General features: G+C 46.8%; 2 protein-coding genes across 2 annotated transcripts; both read right to left on the reverse strand.

Moving 5' to 3' along the window:
- Nucleotides 1-11,339: 11,339 nt before the first annotated feature.
- On the reverse strand, nucleotides 11,340-12,452 carry LOC134506940 (uncharacterized). Its single transcript, XM_063317323.1, has one exon. The coding sequence runs from the start codon at nucleotides 12,450-12,452 to the stop codon at nucleotides 11,340-11,342; it is 1,113 nt and encodes a 370-aa protein (XP_063173393.1).
- Nucleotides 12,453-15,187: 2,735 nt separating this feature from the next.
- On the reverse strand, nucleotides 15,188-20,596 carry LOC134507183 (actin-like protein 7B). The gene is made up of 4 exons (XM_063317677.1): nucleotides 19,471-20,596; nucleotides 18,961-19,025; nucleotides 17,276-17,286; nucleotides 15,188-16,292 (listed from the first exon to the last, which is right to left on the reverse strand). The coding sequence occupies exons 1-4, from the start codon at nucleotides 20,594-20,596 to the stop codon at nucleotides 15,188-15,190; spliced, it is 2,307 nt and encodes a 768-aa protein (XP_063173747.1).
- Nucleotides 20,597-21,781: the final 1,185 nt, after the last annotated feature.

The raw sequence follows: 21,781 nt of genomic DNA on the forward strand, positions 1-21,781 counted from the left end.
TTTCAAGTAAAGCTGCCTTTTGCAATTGAATTATTATTATTATTATTATTATTATTATTATGCCTGCTTGTTAAACTGGAAAAGGAACGTCAGCCTGTCGGGTCCCCCCCCCCCCGCGAAAGTCTTTCTCCTGGGAAATTTCAATTTTGTAAAACGAAGAGAAGACGCTGGAGAAGAGAGAGAATTAGTGAGGGGCAGGCAGATGGAAAAAAAGGACGATTGGGTGGATGGATGGAACGGCTTAAAATAGAAGAATGGATATATGGATGGATGGATGGATAAATAGAAGTAGATATTAAAATAGTCCAGCCACCGGTTGAGGACAAGTGAAACTGGGTTACCTGTTTTTCTTGGGGGTGGGGGAGGAAGGGAGGGGCAGTTTAGCAAAGAACGGACTTTTCTACTGGGCTCTGGGGTTAGTTCCCTCTGGGCGGGCCACCATTAAAAAAAAAAGAAGAAGAAAGCCCCCAGCCCCGGCTTTCCATTCGCCTGCCGAGTCCCGGCGAACGGACTCAGGCCTGGTTCAGAAAAACCTAATAATGTGGAGATGGAGGCGGAGGCGAGAAAGCCGTGGCAGAGAGATGCTAGATTTCAGGCCAGCCGGGAGCTTCAGCCGTGTGTCAACTCTGAACGTGGGAACAGTCCCACCGACGTGTTTTTGATTGCTTTTTAATTCACTCTTTCAGGCTGCAAACCTCAAGCCCTGGCAGCGGGTCTCCCTTCAACGGAAGCCCGCAACATTTCCTTGTGGGCCTGGAGCGGGGAGCTCCCCTGGAGTTCCCCAAACCTACTCGCGAGTAAAGGGGCTTTGAGGCTATTCCGTAGCGTTTCAAACAAACGCAAGGGGGAGGAGGCGCGCTCCGAAGCGGCGGATCGGGCCCTCTCTTCCCGGGAAAGCGTGAGAAAGGAAGGAGAAGGCGCCGCAGAGGGGCGACCCCCGGAACGGTCCGTCTCCCTCTAGGGCAGCATGAACCTTATGCAGGAGCTGGGGACAAAATAACCTTTTTTTTTAACCATTTAAAAAGCGCTGCCTTAATCCAGCCAAGAAATTGCACGTTGGCGTTTGAAACCGAAAGCCGACGGTTGAGAGCGGTAACCCGTCGATGCCGCAACATCCTCATTCACCAGCATAAATCTTAATTATCCTTAATAATCATAATAATGCCAATTATTAATCATTCATAGCACCTTTGGGATCTCCGCATTTTCCTGTATGCCGGGAAAGGACGGCGAGAGGTTTTTTTGCGGGAGTCGGGGAATAAATGTGATCGCGGGGTGGGAGACGGAAAATGGTGAAAACGGAACAAGCTCGTTTTCAAATCCATCTGGAGACTTGGTTCAAGGCGAATAAACGGCCCGGTAAGTCTGTCTCTGCGGCTTTGCTGCCTAAACAGCTATTCCCCCCTCCCGCCCCGACAACAAACAAGCAGGAGAAACTAACGTTAAATTTGGGTCGGAAAGGCGCAGCGCGGCAGCTTCGCCCACCGAGGCCGCTCGGCTCGGACGCCGACCTGAACTGGACTCCGGCTTCGCAGCCGGCGGCCCCGCTGAAGAGTCGCTCCGAGGGTCGGGAAGCGCCCGGATCGGGTTTGACTCCGTTTCAAACCGGCCGAGGCCGTTTTCAAGCCCCGTCGCCTCCCATTACGGGGCGTTTTAAAGGCCGGATTGGGAAGGAAACGGCTTTCTCCCCCGTTCATTCCCAAGAGTGCTTTCAAGGGCAATCGTAAGAGGAATAATGTATCCACGTTGAACGCCTGTCCCATGTGCTGAAACCAGTTGCCGCCAGCTATACAAATTCACGCACGCACCCCTTCCCGACCTGTATGTCCCCCCCCCACCTTTCTTTCTTTCTTTCTTTCTTTCTTTCTTTCTTTCTTTCTTTCTTTCTTTCTTTCTTTTTCTTTCTTTCCAGGCGCAGATGCCACAGGCCCGGTTTACCTAATTGCACTTTTCCTTAATTACTATTTTTGGCTCATCCGCAGTCGCTACAGAAGCAGCCGCGAGCAATATTATGACAGCCCCTCACACTATCCACGCGGCGGAGAAACAGCTATAACTAATATATGCCCCTTTCGCTTGCCTTGGGATTCTTCCCCCCCCCAAACCCCCCACCCGCCCGATGGCGGAGCCGACGCTTATCCGGAGTCCTCCTTAGGTGGAAAGGCGAGGAAAACAGGAAGGCTGGAAAAGCGCCGCGGCTTCGAGCCCGGCCTTTTGATTTAAATATATTAAACCGAGCCACCGCCGCCTTCTATTTGAATTAAGATTATTATTAATTAACATTGATGAGAAGAATTCAAACGCCGATAGCCGAGCGCTTTTGATGCCGTTTACTTAGAAGTAAGCGTTGCTCGGCGCCAGCCTCGGCTCCTCGTTGAACCAAGGACTGAAATATCCGTGCAGGCTTGTCATTAATCTATTAAATATTGTAGGAACCCGCGGCTATTGAACCCGGGCGGGACGGGGAATTTTAAGCACGTGGGAGATTGCTTAAAAGTGGGGGGGGGGACCGCCCCAGGCCGCAGAATGATTCTTGTGCAGAAAAATGCTCCGGATCCAAAGGGGGTCACCAGCGCCCGAGAGTCTACTCTGGAGGAAGCGATCGGTGGGTCTAAAAAGGCAGAGCCCACTCGGAAGAAAAGTTCGGTGCTTAATCAAAGGAAGGAAGGAAGGAAGGTGACAGATAGGGCAAGAAAGAGAATTAAAAGAAAGGAAAGGGAAAAAAGAAAGGGGAAAAAAAAGGAATGAAGGGCAGAGAAAATGTCTGAGTCCCGGAGCCCCAAGACAGCCGTCCCCCTTTCAAGAGCCAAGTTATTAAAACAAGGAGCAGGCATCTGTTTTTTTTTTCTTTTTTTTAATTCGAATTAACACCTGCCGGCGACAGAGGGATTCCATTCCGGGGCGGTCCCGCCAATTCAGGGCGGCCCTTCCTCCCAAGGGCCCCCCACCGTCATTTCCACCTTCCCCCGCCCTCTTCCGTTCCTTTCACCCCTGGATAATTATTAGCCATTAATTGGTTCAGGACCTTTTCCCCGGGGATGGGGGAGAAAAATGGGCAGTCCAACATTTCCCCTCCCGGGAAGAGATTAGGAGCAGCCTGGGGCATGGGGGGTGGGGAGGGGGCCCGAAGGAAGAGCGGGGGTGGGGGAACAGGATGCCAAAGAATAGCCACTTTCAGTTAAGGCAAAGGTTTTTTCAAGGAAAGTGGCTATTCGGTATTCTGTTTTCCTTCCCCCCTCCCGGTCAAGCTACTTTCATGCCAATAGTTTGCTGGAAGGGCCTGGATGACCAGCTGAAGAAAAGAGGGAGGAAGGAAAGGAAAGATAGATATAACGGAAGATAAATATAAAGGGAAGGGAGGGAGGGAGGGAAGGAGAAAATGATGAATGAAAGGAAGGAAGGAAGGAAGGAAGGAAGGAAGGAAGGAAGGAAGGAAGGAAGGAAGGAAGGAAGGAAGGAAGGAATTGTAAATAAATTGTAAACCGCCCAGAGTCCCTCCTGGGGTGGGGGGAGATGGGCGGTGATAAATTCGATAGATAGATAGATAGATAGATAGATAGATAGATAGATAGATAGATAGATAGATCGATCTTAGAAAGCCTGTGGAGGTGGGGGGCCGGGAGAGAGACATACAAAAGCCAGCCACCTCCTATCCATGACTTTCTACCTCTCAAATCCATTCCTGATACAACCTAGTATTTAATCTGCATGCCTGCATTCAAGCCACTGGCCAGACTAGGCTAAACTGTAGCTGGGTCAGGATCTGCTTCAGCCCCTGAGGGGAAGAAGTATGGTTTGTGAACAGAACCATTCCGGCAAGTTTGGGGTGTGGCGTGTTAAGTGACTGAGACCAATGTGTTGGATCGAATCGTTATTGGGGTGGATATTCACGTTATTACTATACTGCCCTTTCTCCCAATGGGAGCCCAATCGAGGCAGAAGAAATTAGTTCCGGTTTAATGTGAGTTAATGGAAATGGAGAATAAATTTGGGGCACCGGCTGAGTAACAGAGCCAACACTGGTTTATTCTCTAAGCCATGGTAGTGTAAAATCTCAGGACACGGTCATCAACTGGCTTTGGAGGTTGTAGTACGATCTTTAAGATCATTTAGTCCAACCCCCCCACCCCCAATAAGTGCAGGTTTGTTGAACAACAGCTACATTCACATGTTTAACCCACTTACCAAATTAATCCACTTTCTGGGTTTATACAATCCACTGGACTGCTGAACGTCTTGAGACAGCACAAAAGACCAAGCTATAAAAATACTAGCCAATATTAACCCTAACTGAGATTATTATATTGTGTGAATACATCTGCTATATATCAGCCTGACCTGATGAAGTGCATGGAATGAAGATAACCTGTAGGGTTTTGAATAAGTCACACTAAGCCTTAAACCATGGTTAGGTCTGTATAACAAGTAAAACTTAATTGTATGCACCACTCAGAATCACAGATGTGACAGCTACATAAATGTAATAAATAAACAACATTTTGTTTGCTTCTAAGAGTTATTTTCCGGCTACATGAGGCAAAGGCAGGGTGGGGAGTGAATAAATTACATGGAACCCCATGATCCGAAAAAAAACCCCAAGGAGCGAAAAATCTCTTCTATTTTGCTATCTTTTAACCTCCAAGATTTCATTCATTAAGTCAAGAGATCTCCCCCACCCGTGTCCCATACTCCTGTTCTTCAGCAAGAGAGAAGAGGAAGAACCAACAGTATAGGACTATGCAGTGTAAACTGGTTGACAGCCCTTTGCAGCTTAACTGCTTTGTTTTTGTGTGGGGTGGGGAGCCTATGGAATGGAAAGGTTTTTTAGAAACCAGGACCTCTTTACAAAAATAGAATTTAAAACAAGTTCTGTCTGACAGAGTTTGAAATGTCCGGGTTTCTTGCAACCTTGATTGGCCTGGAACGACTGTTGCCCTTGACGCATGACGGGACTAACCACCATTTAGTTATTCCTGAAGGGTTTGCACAACACGCTGGTCCAGGTCCCAGTGAAAGACCCAGTGGCTGCCTTTGCACAACCAGCCAAACTTGCTTGGTGTTAACCTTAGTCAGATTTTGCCTGGCGTTCTAATCAGCTCCCGGATTCCTATGGCACACTCAGCCCTGCAGCCAGGTTCACAAAACTCAACTACTGCACCTGCCTAAGCTGCAAGGGCCAGACAAATAAAGCCTATCACAGCTCACACGACACAGAAAGTAGTGTCTGCCTTCTGACATGCCAAATCACAGATCCTCTTCAAGCCTAGCCTAGCATGCCGAGCATAAATATCTGCCTACCTTTGGTCAATAGGAACCCCCCTCTACTTCACACCAGACTCAGATTTGGACACAAGAGGACAACGCTGGGCTTGTAGGGTTCCTTATACTTCCACTCTCTTTGAGGCTGGGGCGTTCTTGACCTTCTCCTTCTCTTTAATTTGCTCAGAGGCAAACAAAGCTGGTTCGGTTGAAAAGACAACACACATCTGAACTGAAAGGCGAGTTATTGTCACCTCCCGTATCACCTTCTGATACAACTGGAGGACACCACACCTCAGCAAGAACAATGTTCGCTTTTGTAGAGTCCCTTCCTCTGCCTTCTCCTCCTCCTCTCCTCCTCCTCCCCTCCCTCTCCTCCCTCCTCTTCTTCTTCCAACCTTCCTTCTCCTTTTTTCACAGCATCTCTTCCCCCCCCTTCCACCACAAATCGCTTCCCGGAAAGGAAGGCACAATCCGTATTCAGTTCCAAGACGCCCAGCCATTCCAGCAGCCCACCAACCGGGGAAGGGCAGGCACCAAGAGCCTCCTGAGGGGCGCCGAGGCTCCAGTGGTGACTTTCAGGAGGATGCATGCTGTGTTAAACAGGGGAATTGGGGAGGGCTACCTTGCTACAGGAAACCCAGATGGGGTAGGGGTCCTTTTGAACACCTGTCCATGTTAGAATTCAGAAATGCAGAAATCCTTTAGGTAAGACCTTCTTTAACAACTTGAGCAACTGATTTGATTAAGAGAGGGCAGTGATATCCATGGCGTCTTGCAAATGGTTAATGTTATAATCCTCACTCTATTTTCTTCATTGTCACTAGTAAAATGTTTTTTCTAGGAGCACCTTTCAGGGTGCAAGTAGCACAGAGCTTGCCTCTTGCAATTCTCCACCTGATCAGAAGAAGGAGGGGGAAAAAAACCCCTCCAAAATGTTATCGCTGAAAATGAACTGGAAATTTTCTGCTCTTGGATCAATGGAGGGAATTCCTTCTCCGGAACTCCCGTTTCTTTGCTATCCAAACCCAGTTTTTGATTGTTTTGCACAGAATGCTGCTATTGATGCAAAAGGGGCTGAGCGATTCTGTAAAATCTAGTGTATGTAGCGTCTGGGTGCAAATTATTCCAGTTTTCCAATCTGGTCCTGCTTGTTCTTCACTTATGGGGGTGCACTTGGAGAAACTCGTTTACCGGTTAACAATGTTCATGCCAGCTCAGCTCTAGATTCCTGGGTGCTTCAGACGTGCCTTCCAACCAAGTCCATTCTTGCATATTGTCAGAGGAAGTAAGACAAAGAGCTCAATTTCCCCAAAGCATAAAGTTAAATAGGGTGAACTGGGGAGTTTTGGAAAAGTAATTGAGCGAGATCACCCATGCGGCTGTTTTTAAACGCCTTCAGCGTAAGAGACTCCCCTTTGCAGTGGGAAGCAGATCTTTATAGCGTTGCGGGGTAATGTGGGGACTCAGTGGCCGTTGTCATCGCTTGTGGAATCAAATGGCATGTAAGGACCCTTTTTCTTAATGGAATCGTTATTCGTTGCTTTAAAAAAAAGAAGCTCTCTTGGTCTTGAACCCTCTCTCGGTCTTTCTTGAACCGTCCAGAAGACGAAGCAATGGAAGTCGACTCTTTTTTTGGAGGGGGAGGGTGTCATCTTCTTTGCTGGGTTCTGCAGTTTCTTAGCCATGTCGTTTGTTCTTGTCTTCTTCCAGGATGTCCCCAAACAGCTCCAGATCTGAGAGGTCCTAGTGGTCTCCCACCCAAACGCTGCTGAAGGCTCACCCTGCCTAGCTTTTAATCCAGGTCAAGGCTCCCCAAGTGATGCCATGCCTTAGGGTGTTGCTACTCAGCCCCCCTTTGGTACGGTCTTCTTCTGGACACGGCACAAGGGCCCAGCCAGCCACGAGGGTGAGACAGATCACCTTGGAGGCTGCAAAGGATTTCTTGCAGAAGAAGTTTCGGCATTAAGCGGACAGCTTCCTGCAGCTCTTTGAGAATAATATTTCCTTTTCTACCTGCCCAGAAGGAATATGGGTGGAGATGATCTCTCAGGATGATCAAGAAATAAGGAGCGAGGCTGCAGCTTCATTTCTACCAGACAGCGGTTTCCATGGATCAATCAACTGTTCTGGATTTGCACAAAGGCCCTGCAATGACCTGCTACGCTATTGGTGTTGGACTTGGTCAGTGTTTCTCAATCTCAGCCACTTTAAGATGCATGGACTTCAACTCCCAGAATTCCCCAGCCAGCTGCTGGCTGGGGAATTCTGGGAGTTGAAGTCCACGTGTCTTAAAATGGCTGAGATTGAGAAATACTGGACTAGATGATCTCCAAGGTGTCTCTCACATTCTATGATTTTGTCTTCATTTTGCCCTGAAATCTTCTAAGGCTCTGTGTTCAGTTTCTCCCTTCTGTTTGTCTCTCTTTGGGTTGAACCAGCACACACACACAAACACACACACACACGCGATCAGACAATAAAAGAGTTGGACTGCAAAATCACATTACTACAATATAGCATAATAAAAACCGATTTAAAACCAGATGTGAAACGCTGATGGTATAACATATAACACTGACACTGAAATAATAAAGAAGTAACTCACCCTGGGCAAGGCTGACGTAGGAAATGGCCCTTTTCAAATCCGCAGAACTGCAATGCCAGTCGTGAAATTGCCACATTCGACGCGGCATTCAGGGGAGCTTTGAAACGGCAGCTCACTGGCTGACTCTGAGCCAAATGCTTCCTCGGTCTCCCCTACCTCACAGGGCTGTTGTCAGGGGGAGAAACATTGGCGGACTGAGCACCACGTAGGCCACTATGACCCCAATCCCTTTCAGAGTCACATTTTTATGTCTTTTTCTCTTTTACCTATTTTTAGTTTTTTTACACTTTATATTCTCACCGTTTGTACCTTTTATACCCTCTGTCATGTACGGCACATGTATAGTTTTAGGCAGTTTATACAGCTATTACATAGCACTTCTTACCCATAATATTTTCATGTTTCTTCCTAAGAACAGGACCCCACCCTCTTATGTTGGTTTATGAGTGTAGTAAAGATTGATTGATCGATTGGGATCCGTCATCCCTGCTGCCGAACATCTATGAGACGGACTGCCACGATTTCCAGTACCCGAAGCTGAGAATCAAATGGCCAGGTTGCCCTTGTGGGTGAGCTGCTGTTAATAAAACCAGGAATGAAATCAGTTTCAATTGTAAGCCGCCCCAAGTCACGAATGGGCGACGGGCGGCTATATAAATTGAATTAATGAGTTAATGAATAATCTACCTGCGTGTGTGAGCGGACGCCCTGTCCTGTCTTGGAGCTTGCAGATATTCACGGCCCCACCAAATGCAAGCGCAGCATCTCCAGACCTCTCCCTTCCGGCCACTGTCCGTGACGTTAAACACGGTTTCATCGCTTAGCTTCCGCAGGCCCCCAATCCTGGCTTCCTGTCTGAAGCCGGTTGCAAATTTATCTATGGGACTCGTCCAGCTGGGGGGGGGGGTCTTTCCAGCCCGTTGTTTTGCCTGTCCAATGGAAGCAAACAATGTCCATTTACACCAACGTGGTTGGGGCCGCCATCTTGACTTTTTGGACCTGTGGATGACCCTGAGGCCCCCTGTTCCCCCAACCCCCCCAATCCTGGCTTCCTGTCTGAAGCCGGTTGCAAATTTATCTATGGGACTCGTCCAGCTGGGGGGGGGGTCTTTCCAGCCCATTTTTTTGCCTGTCCAATGGAAGCAAACAATGTCCATTTACACCAACGTGGTTGGGGCCGCCATCTTGACTTTTTGGACCTGTGAACGGCCCTGAGGCTCCAAGTTCCTCAAGGACTTGAGGAGGCCAAAATGGCTCCATCTGGGGCCTGTCTTGGAGGCCTGTTCAGAAAACCAGGCAGGTTTTGTTCCCCGGAGGCCTTGACTCCCATCCGCCAGGAGAAGCTTCTTGGCTCCAGGGTTGGGGTATCAGCTGCCAGACCGGTGAAGCTTGACACCCTCCATGAGGCTGGGATGGCAACAGCTCCCTTTTTCCCTCACAACCACACTCCAGAGCACGCCTTCCCAACTGAAGCCATTTCCAGGTGTGTGGACTTCAACTCCCAGAATTCCATAGCCAGCACAGCCATTGATGAGAATTCTGGGAGTTGAAGTCCCCATGGTTGGAGGCTCCCAAGGGGTGACTAGGCCCGAAAAGGCCTCAGTTATGAAAGTGATGGCAACTCCTCTCTTCAAGTCACAAAGGCCTCCCTGGCAGCTTCTAAATCTAAAAATATAGGAAAAACTTGATTTTCTGGACAAGGGGGGCAGAGAAGGGATGCCCATTGGTGTCCAATATCCGTTAAAGGCAAATGTAGGCCATTTTAGGCCTCATCTACATCCTTTGAGTAAATGGACGCCATTTGCGTGAAAGATACGTCAGGTGCTTATCTTTACATGCTTGCCCAATGGACGCCGTTGGAATAAATTGCACCTTATGTTTACGTCCTTTGCGCAAAAGGACGTCATTTACGTAAATCACGTCATTTGCCTACATTTACACTCTTTGCGCAGATGGACTCTGCTTGCTCCGTGTAAATTTGCTGATTCCGATGGCCCTTTATGCAGCTTGGTGGTCAAAGCCCAGATTATTCCCAAATTAGAGTTATTTTGTGGGGTTGACTGTGCCATATAGCTCAGAGGCAGCTTAGCGAACCCACACACACGGCTGGGTGCATTCAGTTCCGAAATCTGACCCAACCCAAGCTTTAGGAGGTGGCATAATTTTTTTCATTTCCAAAGCCAACAGGAGGAGAATCTGCAGTTAATTTATTTTTTCCCCTGTGCAAAATCAAGAGAACAGCATCCGACTGAGGTCTCTCCTATCCAGATTAGTCTTGATTTCTGTCTAAAATCCTCCGATTGGGTCCAATTTCCAAGGTGGCGTGTTTCGTGTTTGTCTCCCCGTTAAATTTTTGGTGCAGGAGTCAAGCCTGTAAGTGCTCCTGTAAATCCTGCTCATATGGAAGTCAGCGAGCTGTAAAATACTTATGCAAACTACAGTTGTATCTCACTTGTTTACACGTTTTCACTGCTGCCCCCCCCAAAAGAAAAAAAGACCAAGTGGAATGGCAGCTGAATCAGATTTTTAACTGCTCTATAAATATGCACTGATTATTTGTTTGGTTGCAACATCTGGAGACTCCTCCCAGTGCACTGAGGCTCTGGGCAGCGAAGAACAAATCAAAAGTGAAAGCAGCAGAGAAACAAAACAATGCGAAGCAAAACGTCACCTTGCCAAGGCCGCTTTGTTCACCTTGATCCCTCCTTTCCGACTGTTGGTTCATTATGGAGCTGAGATGTCTCGGTGGGTTCCCCCCAACCCCAACCTCCGTTCCCCCAGCTGGAGGAGTTTTTTTCCAAGGGAAATCTAGAACGTTCAGAACTGGGAAATGGAAGCTGTTTGTCACTTCTGCAGATTTTTCTCTGTCCTAGAGAAGATCCATTCAGAACTTTCCAGCTGGAAAGTCTAACATTTATTCCTCCCTCCCTCCTCCTTTCTCCCTCCCTCTCTCTTTCCTTTCTCCCTCCCTTCTCCTTTCTTTCTTCCTTTCTCCCTCCCCCTCCCTCTTCCTTCCTCCCTTTCTCCATCCCTCCCTCCCTTCTCCTTTTTTCCTCCCTCCCTCCCTCCCTCCCTCCCTCCTTCCTTCCTTGTCTGTCTGTCTGTCTGTCTGTCTGTCTGTCTGTCATCTCATCCACCCACCAACTAATATTGGCTTATTTTTATATATGTTCTGAGTATTTATGGCTTTGCTTCAAGGCTTATGGGCCCTGAAGCAAAGCTGCTGTGGTCCCTTCAATGTTCTACTCCTGTCACTCCCCTCCTCCCACAACACCCATAAAACAACTTCAGGGGTCGTCAAAAGACAGCCAACAAGGCCTCTTTCTTCACCTGAGTCAGAAGGGATCTTTTCTTGCCCTGCTGTAAAAATCACCAGACACAGATTCTTTGTGAAAAGATTTACTAGCCACTCCCCAGCTCTTCCAATCAACTTTTTTCTTTTTGGCTTTTATAATTGGCCCCTTTCTTCTTCTCAGAAGCATTTCTTCTGCAGCACAGTGGGGCCCACCTCCCTGTATTCTTGCCGCGTGACCCACATGTTCTTGAAAGAAGCCAAACTGGTGAGCACCGATGCACCAATCCAGACAGAGTGGATCCGGTTTGCTGGGGCTTCCACTCTGGTGGGCAGGCCGTGAGGTGCCAGGCTCCGCAGCTCTTTGAGTAGACGTTCGCCTAGACCCGGGAAGAGGGTAGATCCTCCAGCTATGATAATGCTTCTCCAGAGGTCCTGGTGGATGCTTCCTTCACACTTGAAGATGCTCTCCCCAATCATCTGGTGGATCCCTGGTGCTGTCACTCCAGCATCAGTTGGCTTAAACAGGGATTCAGGAGCTCGGAAGAGCTGGTCCCCGATCTTGACCAGCGTGCCATCCGGGAGAGTGTATTCACGAACCGACACTTTGTCCTTTGGGTGGCTCGAATCCAGAGCTACGTAGCAGAGGTTCTCCTTGATGTCTTTCACAATCTCCTTCTCAGCTGAGCTCAGAAAGCTGTGCCCACTCTCCAGCAGAAGGGTCACCAGATACCTGGTGATGTCACGGCCTGCAAAATTCATCCTGGAAACGGCATGAAGCAAACAGTGGCCTTTGTAGATGGGGACGGTCAAAGTGACTCCGGCACCACTATCTAAAACTAAACCTGTCGTACGGGCAGAAGCATAGAGGGCCATCAAAGCTTGCAGGCCTACAAACATGGCTGGTACCTGGAAGTGTTCAAACATGATCTCTGTCATCTTTTCTCGGTTTGCTGTTGGGTTCATTGGTGCTTCAGTCAACAACACCGGCCTCTCTTGGGCTCTTACCTGAAGTCCATGCCTGTAGATGTATCTCCAGATCTTCTCCATATCATCCCAAGATGTCACTATTCCATGTTCCACTGGATATTTGAAAGATAAGATACCTCTTTTGGCTTGTGCTTCCTTGCCAACGTAACATGTTCTCTGAGCTGGGCCAAACATAATGGCTCGGGTCTTGGGGTAGCCCACAATGGTAGCAACCACAGTCCTGGGGGCTTCCTCCCCGGACAGACCCGCTTTGCAGAGTCCTGACCCATTGTCAATAATGACAGCTGTTCTCAACTGAGACATCTTCAATCGAAAGATAAAAGGGCTGAATTTGCAATGACTTTTTTCTCAGCTCTTGTAGAACAGAACGTTGGGCCAATCTGTATTCTAGATCCTCAGATATCACAAAAGGGAACTTCCCCTTTCCACAACTGATTTCTCATATTACGTACATATTACATATATTTTCCGGAAACAAGATCTTCTCCAAGAAGCCGGAACCCACTTTGGAGAGATTGTGAGCATCAACAGTGGACATGCAGAGATTATTATTATTATTATTGGTTGTCTTTCTGTCCGAGGCTCATAAAAGATGTTTCAGGTGACCAAGGATGGAGAGAACCATGATGCTTCTTACCCCCAGATCATAGAAATGAGCCTCCAGATCTCAATTCATTCACAATTGCTCATCTGTGGTGTTAAGCTGGATTGTGGTCTTCTTCTCCATTAAATTTTGCAGATGTTTAATAGGCTTTTAAGGGCCACCAGGAACCCAAAATAATAGTTTGCATTTTGATCTTTAGTGGTCATCCAATGGAGACAAGCTTGAGGTTGACATCAGAAAAGCATAATGACATCAAAAGAGGACAATGAAACAGCATGCCAATGGAGAGATAAGATGGGCCTATCATTGGTGGCCACCTTGGGTGACCTTTGGATAGACAGCCAAGATGGTTGTTGTTTATTTGTTTAGTTGCTTCCGACTCTTCGTGACTTCATGGACCGGCCCACGCCAGAGCTTCCTGTCGGTCGTCAACACCCCCAGCTCCCCCAGGGACGAGTCCGTCACCTCTAGAATATCATCCATCCACCTTGCCCTTGGTCGGCCCCTCTTCCTTTTGCCCTCCACTCTCCCTAGCATCAGCATCTTCTCCAGGGTGTCCTGTCTTCTCATTAGGTGGCCAAACTACTTCAGTTTTGCCTTTAATATCGTTCCCTCAAGTGAGCAGTCTGGCTTTATTTCCTGGAGGATGGACTGGTTTGATCTTCTTGCAGTCCAAGGCACTCTCAGGATTTTCCTCCAGCACCCCAGTTCCAAAGCATCGATCTTCCTTCGCTCAGCCTTCTTTATGGTCCAGCTCTCGCAGCCATATGTTACTAGGGGATATACCATTGAAAAAAAGAAATAAGAGCAGTCATGTAGGCAACCTGTGGATTCTAGGTATTTCCATCAATAGCAGCCATCCTAGCTACCAAATTATAGGAATATTAATCTGAAACATGATGGAAGGTGACAGCTCTCTCTGGTTCCTTGAAGAGCCATCATCTTCTGAAATACCACCAAGGTAAGGGCACATTTAACCTTGGAGGGCAAACTGTTCCGGAGAGAGGAGTTACTACTGAGAAAGTTAAACTTCAGGTCCCAGGCCCTGATTTCTTCCCGTGAATACTCCAAACTGCCTTTCCCTATTTGCCTGTGGGTAACTCTGGCTGACGCGGTGGCGCTGCGGGTTAAACCACTGAGCTGCTGAGCTTGCTGATCGGAAGGTCGGCGGTTCGAATCCGCGTGACGGGGTGAGCTCCTGTTGCTAGTCCTAGCTCCTGCCAACCTAGCAGTTCGAAAACATGCAAATGTGAGTAGATTAATAGGTATCGCTTCGGCGGGCAGGTAACGGCGTTCCATGTAGTCATGCCGGCCACATGACCACAGAGGAAGTGTCTACGGACAAACGCCGGCTCTTCGGCTTTGAAACGGAGATGAGCACCGCCCCCTGGAGTCGGACATGACTGGACTTAATGTCAAGGGAAACCTTTACCTTTACCTTAACTCTGGCTGAGAAATGGTGAGGGGATGGGTGAACCAATAAAGGAGAAGAAGGTTTAGAGAGGAAAGCGTGAGAAAGAAACGCACAATAACCCCACCCTGATTTTGCTTGGTATAAGATGTAGTAGAGAGAAACCTTGATAGGCTTTCAAGATTCTGTTATTATACCCTACAATGGTAAACAATATTCTTAAAACCCCAACTGCTACTGTTGCCTACCTTGCCTACCATGAAGGGTGGACAGGCAGGCAGATACTACATGGAGAAGACAATCTAAAAGCAACAAGTGCCAAAGCTGCAAATGCTTCTAGAGGGGATCACCAGCACCTTGAATTCTGCTAAACCAGCTAGCTGGTCGGCTGAGAGCCTGCTGCATTCTGTCATTTTCAAGGGCAGCCCAATGTAAGGCCAATTGCAGTAGTCTAGCCAAGAGATGGCAGTAACACCTGAGAGAGTTCCTTCCAGCTGGTAAGCCATGGTTTTAATTGCACCAGCTGGCTCGGTTGGCACAGCATGGTTGTAGAATTAACCATAGCCTAGATCTGCACAGTATGCAGAACCTTAGCTAAGCCACTGGGCAATGGTCACATGGGACACTAAGCCACAAAACTGAAATGATTTAACTAAAATTTAGCACAGTGAGCCTAGCGCATTGTGCGAATAGAATTGCTAAGTTTTTAACTGGCCTAGCTTGGCATGGTCTATGAACGCCGCCACCGTGAGACCACAACGGTCCACATTGAAGAACGGCAAAGTTGAGACCGATCCTACCTCTCCAACCCTATTTCTGTTGGGATTATGAAAAACCAAATAGCCCTTAAGATGCCTAGGCAAGAAATACATTAAACCCACCAGTGGTTCCTCAGGCCTTGAAAAACAATTATTTATTTAACCTTTCAGAAAAGGTAAAAGCCTGGAAGTTTTTTATCACTTTTCGCTGAGGCCACTGCTGCTGGTTTATGCCCAAAGCATGTGACATCTTCTGGTCCCCTCTTTAATAGCATCGTCGGTGGACAATATTTGGTCCGTACTCTCGGTAATCTGCAGCGGTGACCCACATTTGCTTGAAGGTGCTCAAGGAAGTGATGATAGAAGCCCCGATCCATGCTGAGAACCATCGATCTGGGGGTGCAATGACCTTGATGGGGACACCTTGAGGGGCCTCATCTTCCAGCCCTTTGAACATCCTCTCATCTAAACCTGGAAAAAGGGAGGACCCCCCCGAAATCAATACATTGCCATACAGCACGTTACGGAGGCTGGGGTCACATTTTTTGATGCTTTGGACAACTATCTTGTGGAGGCCTTGACCACTGTGGTTGATGTTTCTTGGGGTGAAAAGGATTTCTGGAGCCAGATAGAGAGGGTCCCCAATTTTGATCCTGTTTCCATCAGGAAGCTTGTACTCTTTGGGAAGCTCCTCCGACACTAGCTGGCGGGCATCTGGTGTCACAAAACACAGCTTGACTTTGATGTCCTCCACAACACTGTTCGCTTCTGGAAAGTTCCAGAAGTATTGCCTGTTTTCCAGCAGAAGTTCTCTCAGGAACTGGGTGATGTCTCGGCCGCCGAGGTCCAGCCGGGAGACAGCATGGGGCAAGCAGTATCCCTCGTATACTGGTACGGCATGGCTGACTCCAAAACCACAATCCATGACAATCCCCGTGTAACGTGCAGAAGCGTAGAGCGAGAGGATGGCTTGGATGGAGAGATAGAAGGCAGGTACCTTAAAATATTCAAACATCAGCTGGGTGAGCTTGGCTCGGTCCTCTTTCGGATTCAGTGGAGCTTCTGTCATCAGCAGAGGTCTCTCAAATGCTTTCAGCCCCAGTCCTTTGTCATAGATGTACTTCCAGATCTTCTCCATCTCTTCCCATGAAGTAATAACACCTGCTTCAATGGGGTATGTCAACGATAGAGCATCCTGCCTGTGCTGGGCTTCAAATCCTACACAGCATTCTTTCTTCTTAGCTTTGGAAAGAGGTAGCTTGCTTCTGGGGCAGCCGAGGACAGTGGCTATGACATGCCGTGGGCTAATTTCCCCAGAAACCCCAGATTTGCACAGTCCAGAGCCATTGTCGATGATGACAGCTTGTGAGCTGGAGACTCGAGCCTTATATGCAAAACCTTCACGGCCCATTTCAGGAGAACGTCTACTTGTTCAGCACCTCACCGTGGGCGTGGTGTTGGAGATTCAAAAGCATATCTCTGTTTCCTGGGGGAAAAAAGATTTCTAGTCTCTCTGTATCGGTCTGAAAAAAAACCCCACTCTCTCTCTCATTTGAGAAAATTGGAAACATTGTCCATGGCCACGACTTAACAATGAGTGAGGTCCTGCCTAACAGTTGTTTAGTTGTCTCTAGGAGACCAGAAAGTTCAAGAGGCACTTCAGAGCTACTTTGATGAAGACAGAGATAGTCTCACCTTTTCTCCTAGTCAAGTTCCACTATCTTGATCAGGGATGGTCTTCAGATATTTAGGGCGATCTCTCCTAGGAACTGTCCAAAGCAAAATAAAGTCCCAAACATCTCAGGAACATGAGGCTGTCTATCTTCCCATGTCTCTCTTTCCCCTTCTTCTTTCCAGTTCATCTCTCTCTTCCTTCCACTAAATTATTTTCCCTCCTAATTACTTTAGATTTTTCAAATTCTAAAACATGAAACTGGGAAGATCAGATATAGGAGAAAACAAATGTGTATTTATGTTTCGCAAGAGCTCGGAAGAATGAACAGATGACAAACATTTTAACGTCAGAAACTAACCGAAGGATGGGCCAGGTTAACACTTCAGGAAAGGGTCCCTATCCTGCGCTTCCACCACTGTCAGGAATGTAACATACAAAAATTCCTAGAAAGTGGGTCTTATCCTATGAGCAAATGAATTATTTACAGCACAGGGTTTTTTTTAAGAATATTGTTAGGAGCTGGAGAACACTGAAGTCAGTATGTCTGAATGCTCTAGATCAGGGGTCCCCAACCCCTGGGCCACGGACCAGTATTGGTCCATGGCCTGTTAGGAACTGGCCTGCACAGCAGGAGGTGAGCGGCAGGTGAGCGAGCGAATTTACAGCCTGAGTATTTACAGCTGCTCCCCATCACTCGCATTACTGCCTGAGCTCCCCCTCCTGTCAGAGAAAGCAAGCCCATTGGCTGCTATCTCCAAACGTAGTGAAGAAAAAAGAATAAAAGGTTGGGGAAAAGAGGAAGCGCTTGAATCATCCCAAAATCATTCCCCCCCTGCCCCCCGGTCTGTGGAAAAATTGTCTTCCACGAAATGGTCTCTGGTGCCAAAAAGGTTGGGAACCACTGCTCTAGATCAATAACAAATTAAATAGACTTGGTCTAATTAATTTAATTAAGAGACAGGGGACCTGCCATTCTTTACAAAGAGTACCCACCTGACAGAATTCCTGCTGCAGGTGGGGAGTGGAAATTAAAAAGCAAGAAAGCTAGAAAGCTGTAGCAGGAATTCTGTCAGGTGGGTACTCATTGTAAAGAATGGCAGGTCCCCTGTCTCTTAATTAAACTAATTAGATCAAGATAGATAGATAGATAGATAGATAGATAGATAGATAGATAGATAGATAGATAGATAGATTTGAGAAATGAGTGTCTATTCCCCATCTAGAAAATACAGCTCATGGTCATTAGATTTCTATTTCCATTCTTGCTTCTGACTGCAAAAAGTCTTTTAAGGACAGACTTTGGATGTAATTATGCATTTTTTTTCCAGATTCTCATCACCTCCCTGCCTCTTTCATTTCTCAGTCTCCCCTGCTGTCTGTTTTCTAAATTGGAAGCCTCTTGAGGGCAGTGACCTTCATTTATGATGAGACACCAGACTTATGAATGGTATAATAACAATAATTATAGTTAAAATTATAATAACAGAAATGACAATATGTGCCCTGGGAGGGAAAAAATGAGGTTCTTCTCCTGGTTAAATCCTTTTAATTTTTTTTTAAGGGTACAGAGATGAGGGGAAAAAATGCAAATCATCAGAAAAAGTCAGAAAGAAAAGATCAGACATGGAAATTTAAGTAAGGGACTGCTTTAGGGTCAAACGGTGTAAAACACTTTGAAAAAAATTTTCAGACAAACAATCTCCTTGCTCCTTTATTCTCAGGAAGCTGGTCAGTGTGATGCAGCTCCTAAAAAGGCTTGGGGGATTATGCATGGGAGCAAAGAGTCCAGATCATGAGGAAGACTTGTCCCCGTCTTCTCTCCCCTGGTTGGATCCCCTCAGAGTCCTGGGTCCAGTTCTGGACACTAGGGTTCAAACAGGACAGCAGTAAATTGCAGTGGTTTCAGAGGTGCTCTCACCAAGATGGGGAGAGATCCTATGAGAATCAGTTAAAGATCTGGGTATGTTTAGCCTATAGAAGAGAAGGGAGAGATGATAAGTCTTCAGATATCTGATGGGTTGGAACACAGAAGAAAGAGTGAACTTGTTCTCTATCGTCCCAGGGTTAGTATCAGGCCTAGGGGCTTAAAACTACAAGAAAATAGGTTTAAGGTAGACTTCAGGAAGAACTTCCTGACTCTGCAAGCTGTCAGCCAGTGGATCAGGCTGCCACAGGAAGTGGTGAGTTCTCCGTCCCTGGAGATCTTCAAACAGAGGTGGATGGGCACCTATCAGAGGTACACTGAGCTGGGACTGGCCTAGATGACCTTCTAAGAACTCTTCCCACTCTATGATTTTATAATTCTTGGATTATTTCCTGTTCTTTCTGGAGGTGTATTTGATTTATTGCTGGAGGCAGCAAACGGGGTTGCTGCTGCGGTGGGATGGTGTTTCCTGTTTCATATCTTTCTCTGCAACGTCTCTGGTTGCTCCTGAAAAAGTGATTGGAGAGGGAAAAAAATTCAGGAGGTCTTTTCTGCCCTACCTTTGTTTCTTTCAGTGACGTAATTTATCAACACACACCTCCAAGCCCATGATATTTCTTTATTAAGCAAGGGAAGAATCTAATGTGTCTTCCGTAGGACAAAGGACAGTGAAGAACACTCGTCATGATCCTTATGATTGTTACTCCATTATTTATTTATTTATTTTGCAAATTCTAGCTAGTTGATAAATCCAAAGACAGATTTCATATATACATATACATACATACATATGAGAAATCTGTCTTTGGATTTATTTATCAGTCTTTGGATAGATACAGCAGAAGTTCAAAGAATTATGTATTTTCCATGAACATTCCATGTCCCTGTAATTATTTGAACTTCCACTGTTCTAACACATCTACAAGGGGAGCTGGTTGTTCCTAAAAACATTTTCGGTGCACCACGCCAGGTCCAAATTCACTGTAATCGCTTGGGGTGACCCACATTTGTCTGAACGCTGTTAAGCAAGTCAAAATGGAGGCCCCGATCCACACGCAGTACTTCCTTTCTGGTGGAGCAATAATCCTCACAGACATCCCGAGGGGCACCTGAAGTTGCATCTCCTGTAAGATGCGCTCATCCAGCCCACAGAATAAAGTCGATCCACCCGAAAGGAGAATATTGCCATAAAGATCTCGGCGGACGTCAATGTCACATTTCATGATGCTGTTGAAGATCATTCGGTGGACGCCCGGCGCATCTATGCCAATGTTGGTGGGAGCGAAAAGAATCTCAGGAGCTCGGAAGAGTTGACTCCCAATCTGGATGATGTTTCCATCTGGTAATTTATACTCTCTTAGAAGATACTCTGGTTTGGTTTTCATTTCTTGGATGGGATCTAAAGCTACGTAACACAGCTTCTCCTTAATGTCCTTCACAATTTCTCTTTCAGCCGTGCTGACGAAGGAATGCCCACTTTCTAGAAGAAGTCTCATAAAGTATTCAGTGATATCTCTTCCAGCAACGTCCAATCTGGAGACTGCATGGGGTAAACAATACCCTTCATAGATGGGAACGGTGTGAGTGACCCCATCTCCACTATCCATGACTATGCCAGTGGTGCGCGCCGATGCGTAGAGCGCCAGCGTGGCTTGGACGGCAACATATATAGCTGGGACCCTGAAGTTCTCAAACATGATCTCAGTCATCCTCTCCCGATTCTGGAGAGGATTCAGTGGGGCTTCAGTGAGCAACACGGGCCTCTCGCTGGATTTGATCCTCAACTCACAGTCATACACATGCCTCCAGATTCTTTCCATGTCATCCCAGGAGGTCACAATGCCGTGATCGATGGGATAATTCAATGATAAAACGCCCCGTTTGGACTGAGCTTCTTCCCCGACGTAGTATTCCTTCTGTCCCGCTCCAAGCATAGTCGCTTTGGCTTTTGAGCGGCCAACAATTGCTGTGATAACTGATCTTGGAGCGCTGTCCCCAGCGATCCCGGCCTTGCATAGTCCAGATCCATTGTCAAAGATCACAGCTGGGATATCTATAAGCTTGGGATCGGACATTCCATGGACTGTCCCTTGCTCACCTGGAGAAGTTGTCTGGACAGGGATGGGACTGGGGGCCACCTAGAACGCTTGAGAGGGAAGGTTCTAGAGCAGTGATGTCATATACAGCATACCTCCTTCTATGCAGAAGGGAAAGGCTAGCAGAGGAAGGTGGCTTAGGAAGCTGGTAAGATGCCACAGGATGCAAATTGGGCATTGTCAGTTAGGAGTTAACAAAGTTATGGTTGATGTCTGGATGAAGGCCCTGCGCCCACAGTCTACAGAAAACGGAGAGGGTCACAGCCAAAAGGAAGAAAACATGGAGGCTGTTGGGAAGGAGAAGAGATGAGTTCAGGTGGAACCAGTTTACTTCTTAGCAGCCCGGGGCAGAGAGCTTGTTTCCAACCACTGCCCCTTCCTTCTCCTCATATCCTGGATCAATGTACTTTATTTCCATTACTCTTTCGGCTTTTCTTTTTTTAACCGTTGAAACCAATGGCCTAGTTAATGAGAACTGCAAGGGGAAACCCATTACAGGTCTTGGGGTTATATTTTAACTGATTCTGTTTACCGCTGTGAATGAAAAATATCCATCTACCTGATCCTTTGGAAAAAAGGAAGAAGTTTGTGATTTCCAGGGCTTTAGTTCTACATTGTTTTTCCTTTTTGACAAAGGCTTGGAAGGACGCTGACGATGGCGAGGTTGAAAAGCAAAGCCAAATAAAATAATAATTGCATTACATTAAATAATGATTTAAAATAAAATAATAAGTCCAATCAAATTAAATAATAACCGCTGCATTAAATTAAATAATTATTAACTGCATCAAACTGAACAATGACATTAATGATGAAATAAAGTAAAATAAGAGTGTGCCCCCCAAAGCAGATAAATGCTCAGAGTGAAGACTATAATAATAATAATAATAATTGCATTACATTATATAAAAATAATAATAAAATAAAGTAAAATAAAAGTGTGCCCCAGAGCACATTTGCAGATAAATTCTTGAAGAGAAGGAGGAGGAGGAGGAGGAGAGGAAGAAGAAGAATTTAAATTTATATGCTGCCTGATTCCCAGCGATTCCAGGGGGTTTTCTATGAAGAGGGAAAAATACGTGTGGGATGAAAACCCCTCAGCCCTAACTAACTAACTAACTAACTAACTAACTAACTAACTAACTAACTTAGTTGTAGCCCCAA

This window comes from Candoia aspera, chromosome 18, assembly GCF_035149785.1.
Source record: "Candoia aspera isolate rCanAsp1 chromosome 18, rCanAsp1.hap2, whole genome shotgun sequence".
Classification (NCBI taxonomy): Eukaryota; Metazoa; Chordata; class Lepidosauria; order Squamata; family Boidae; genus Candoia; species Candoia aspera.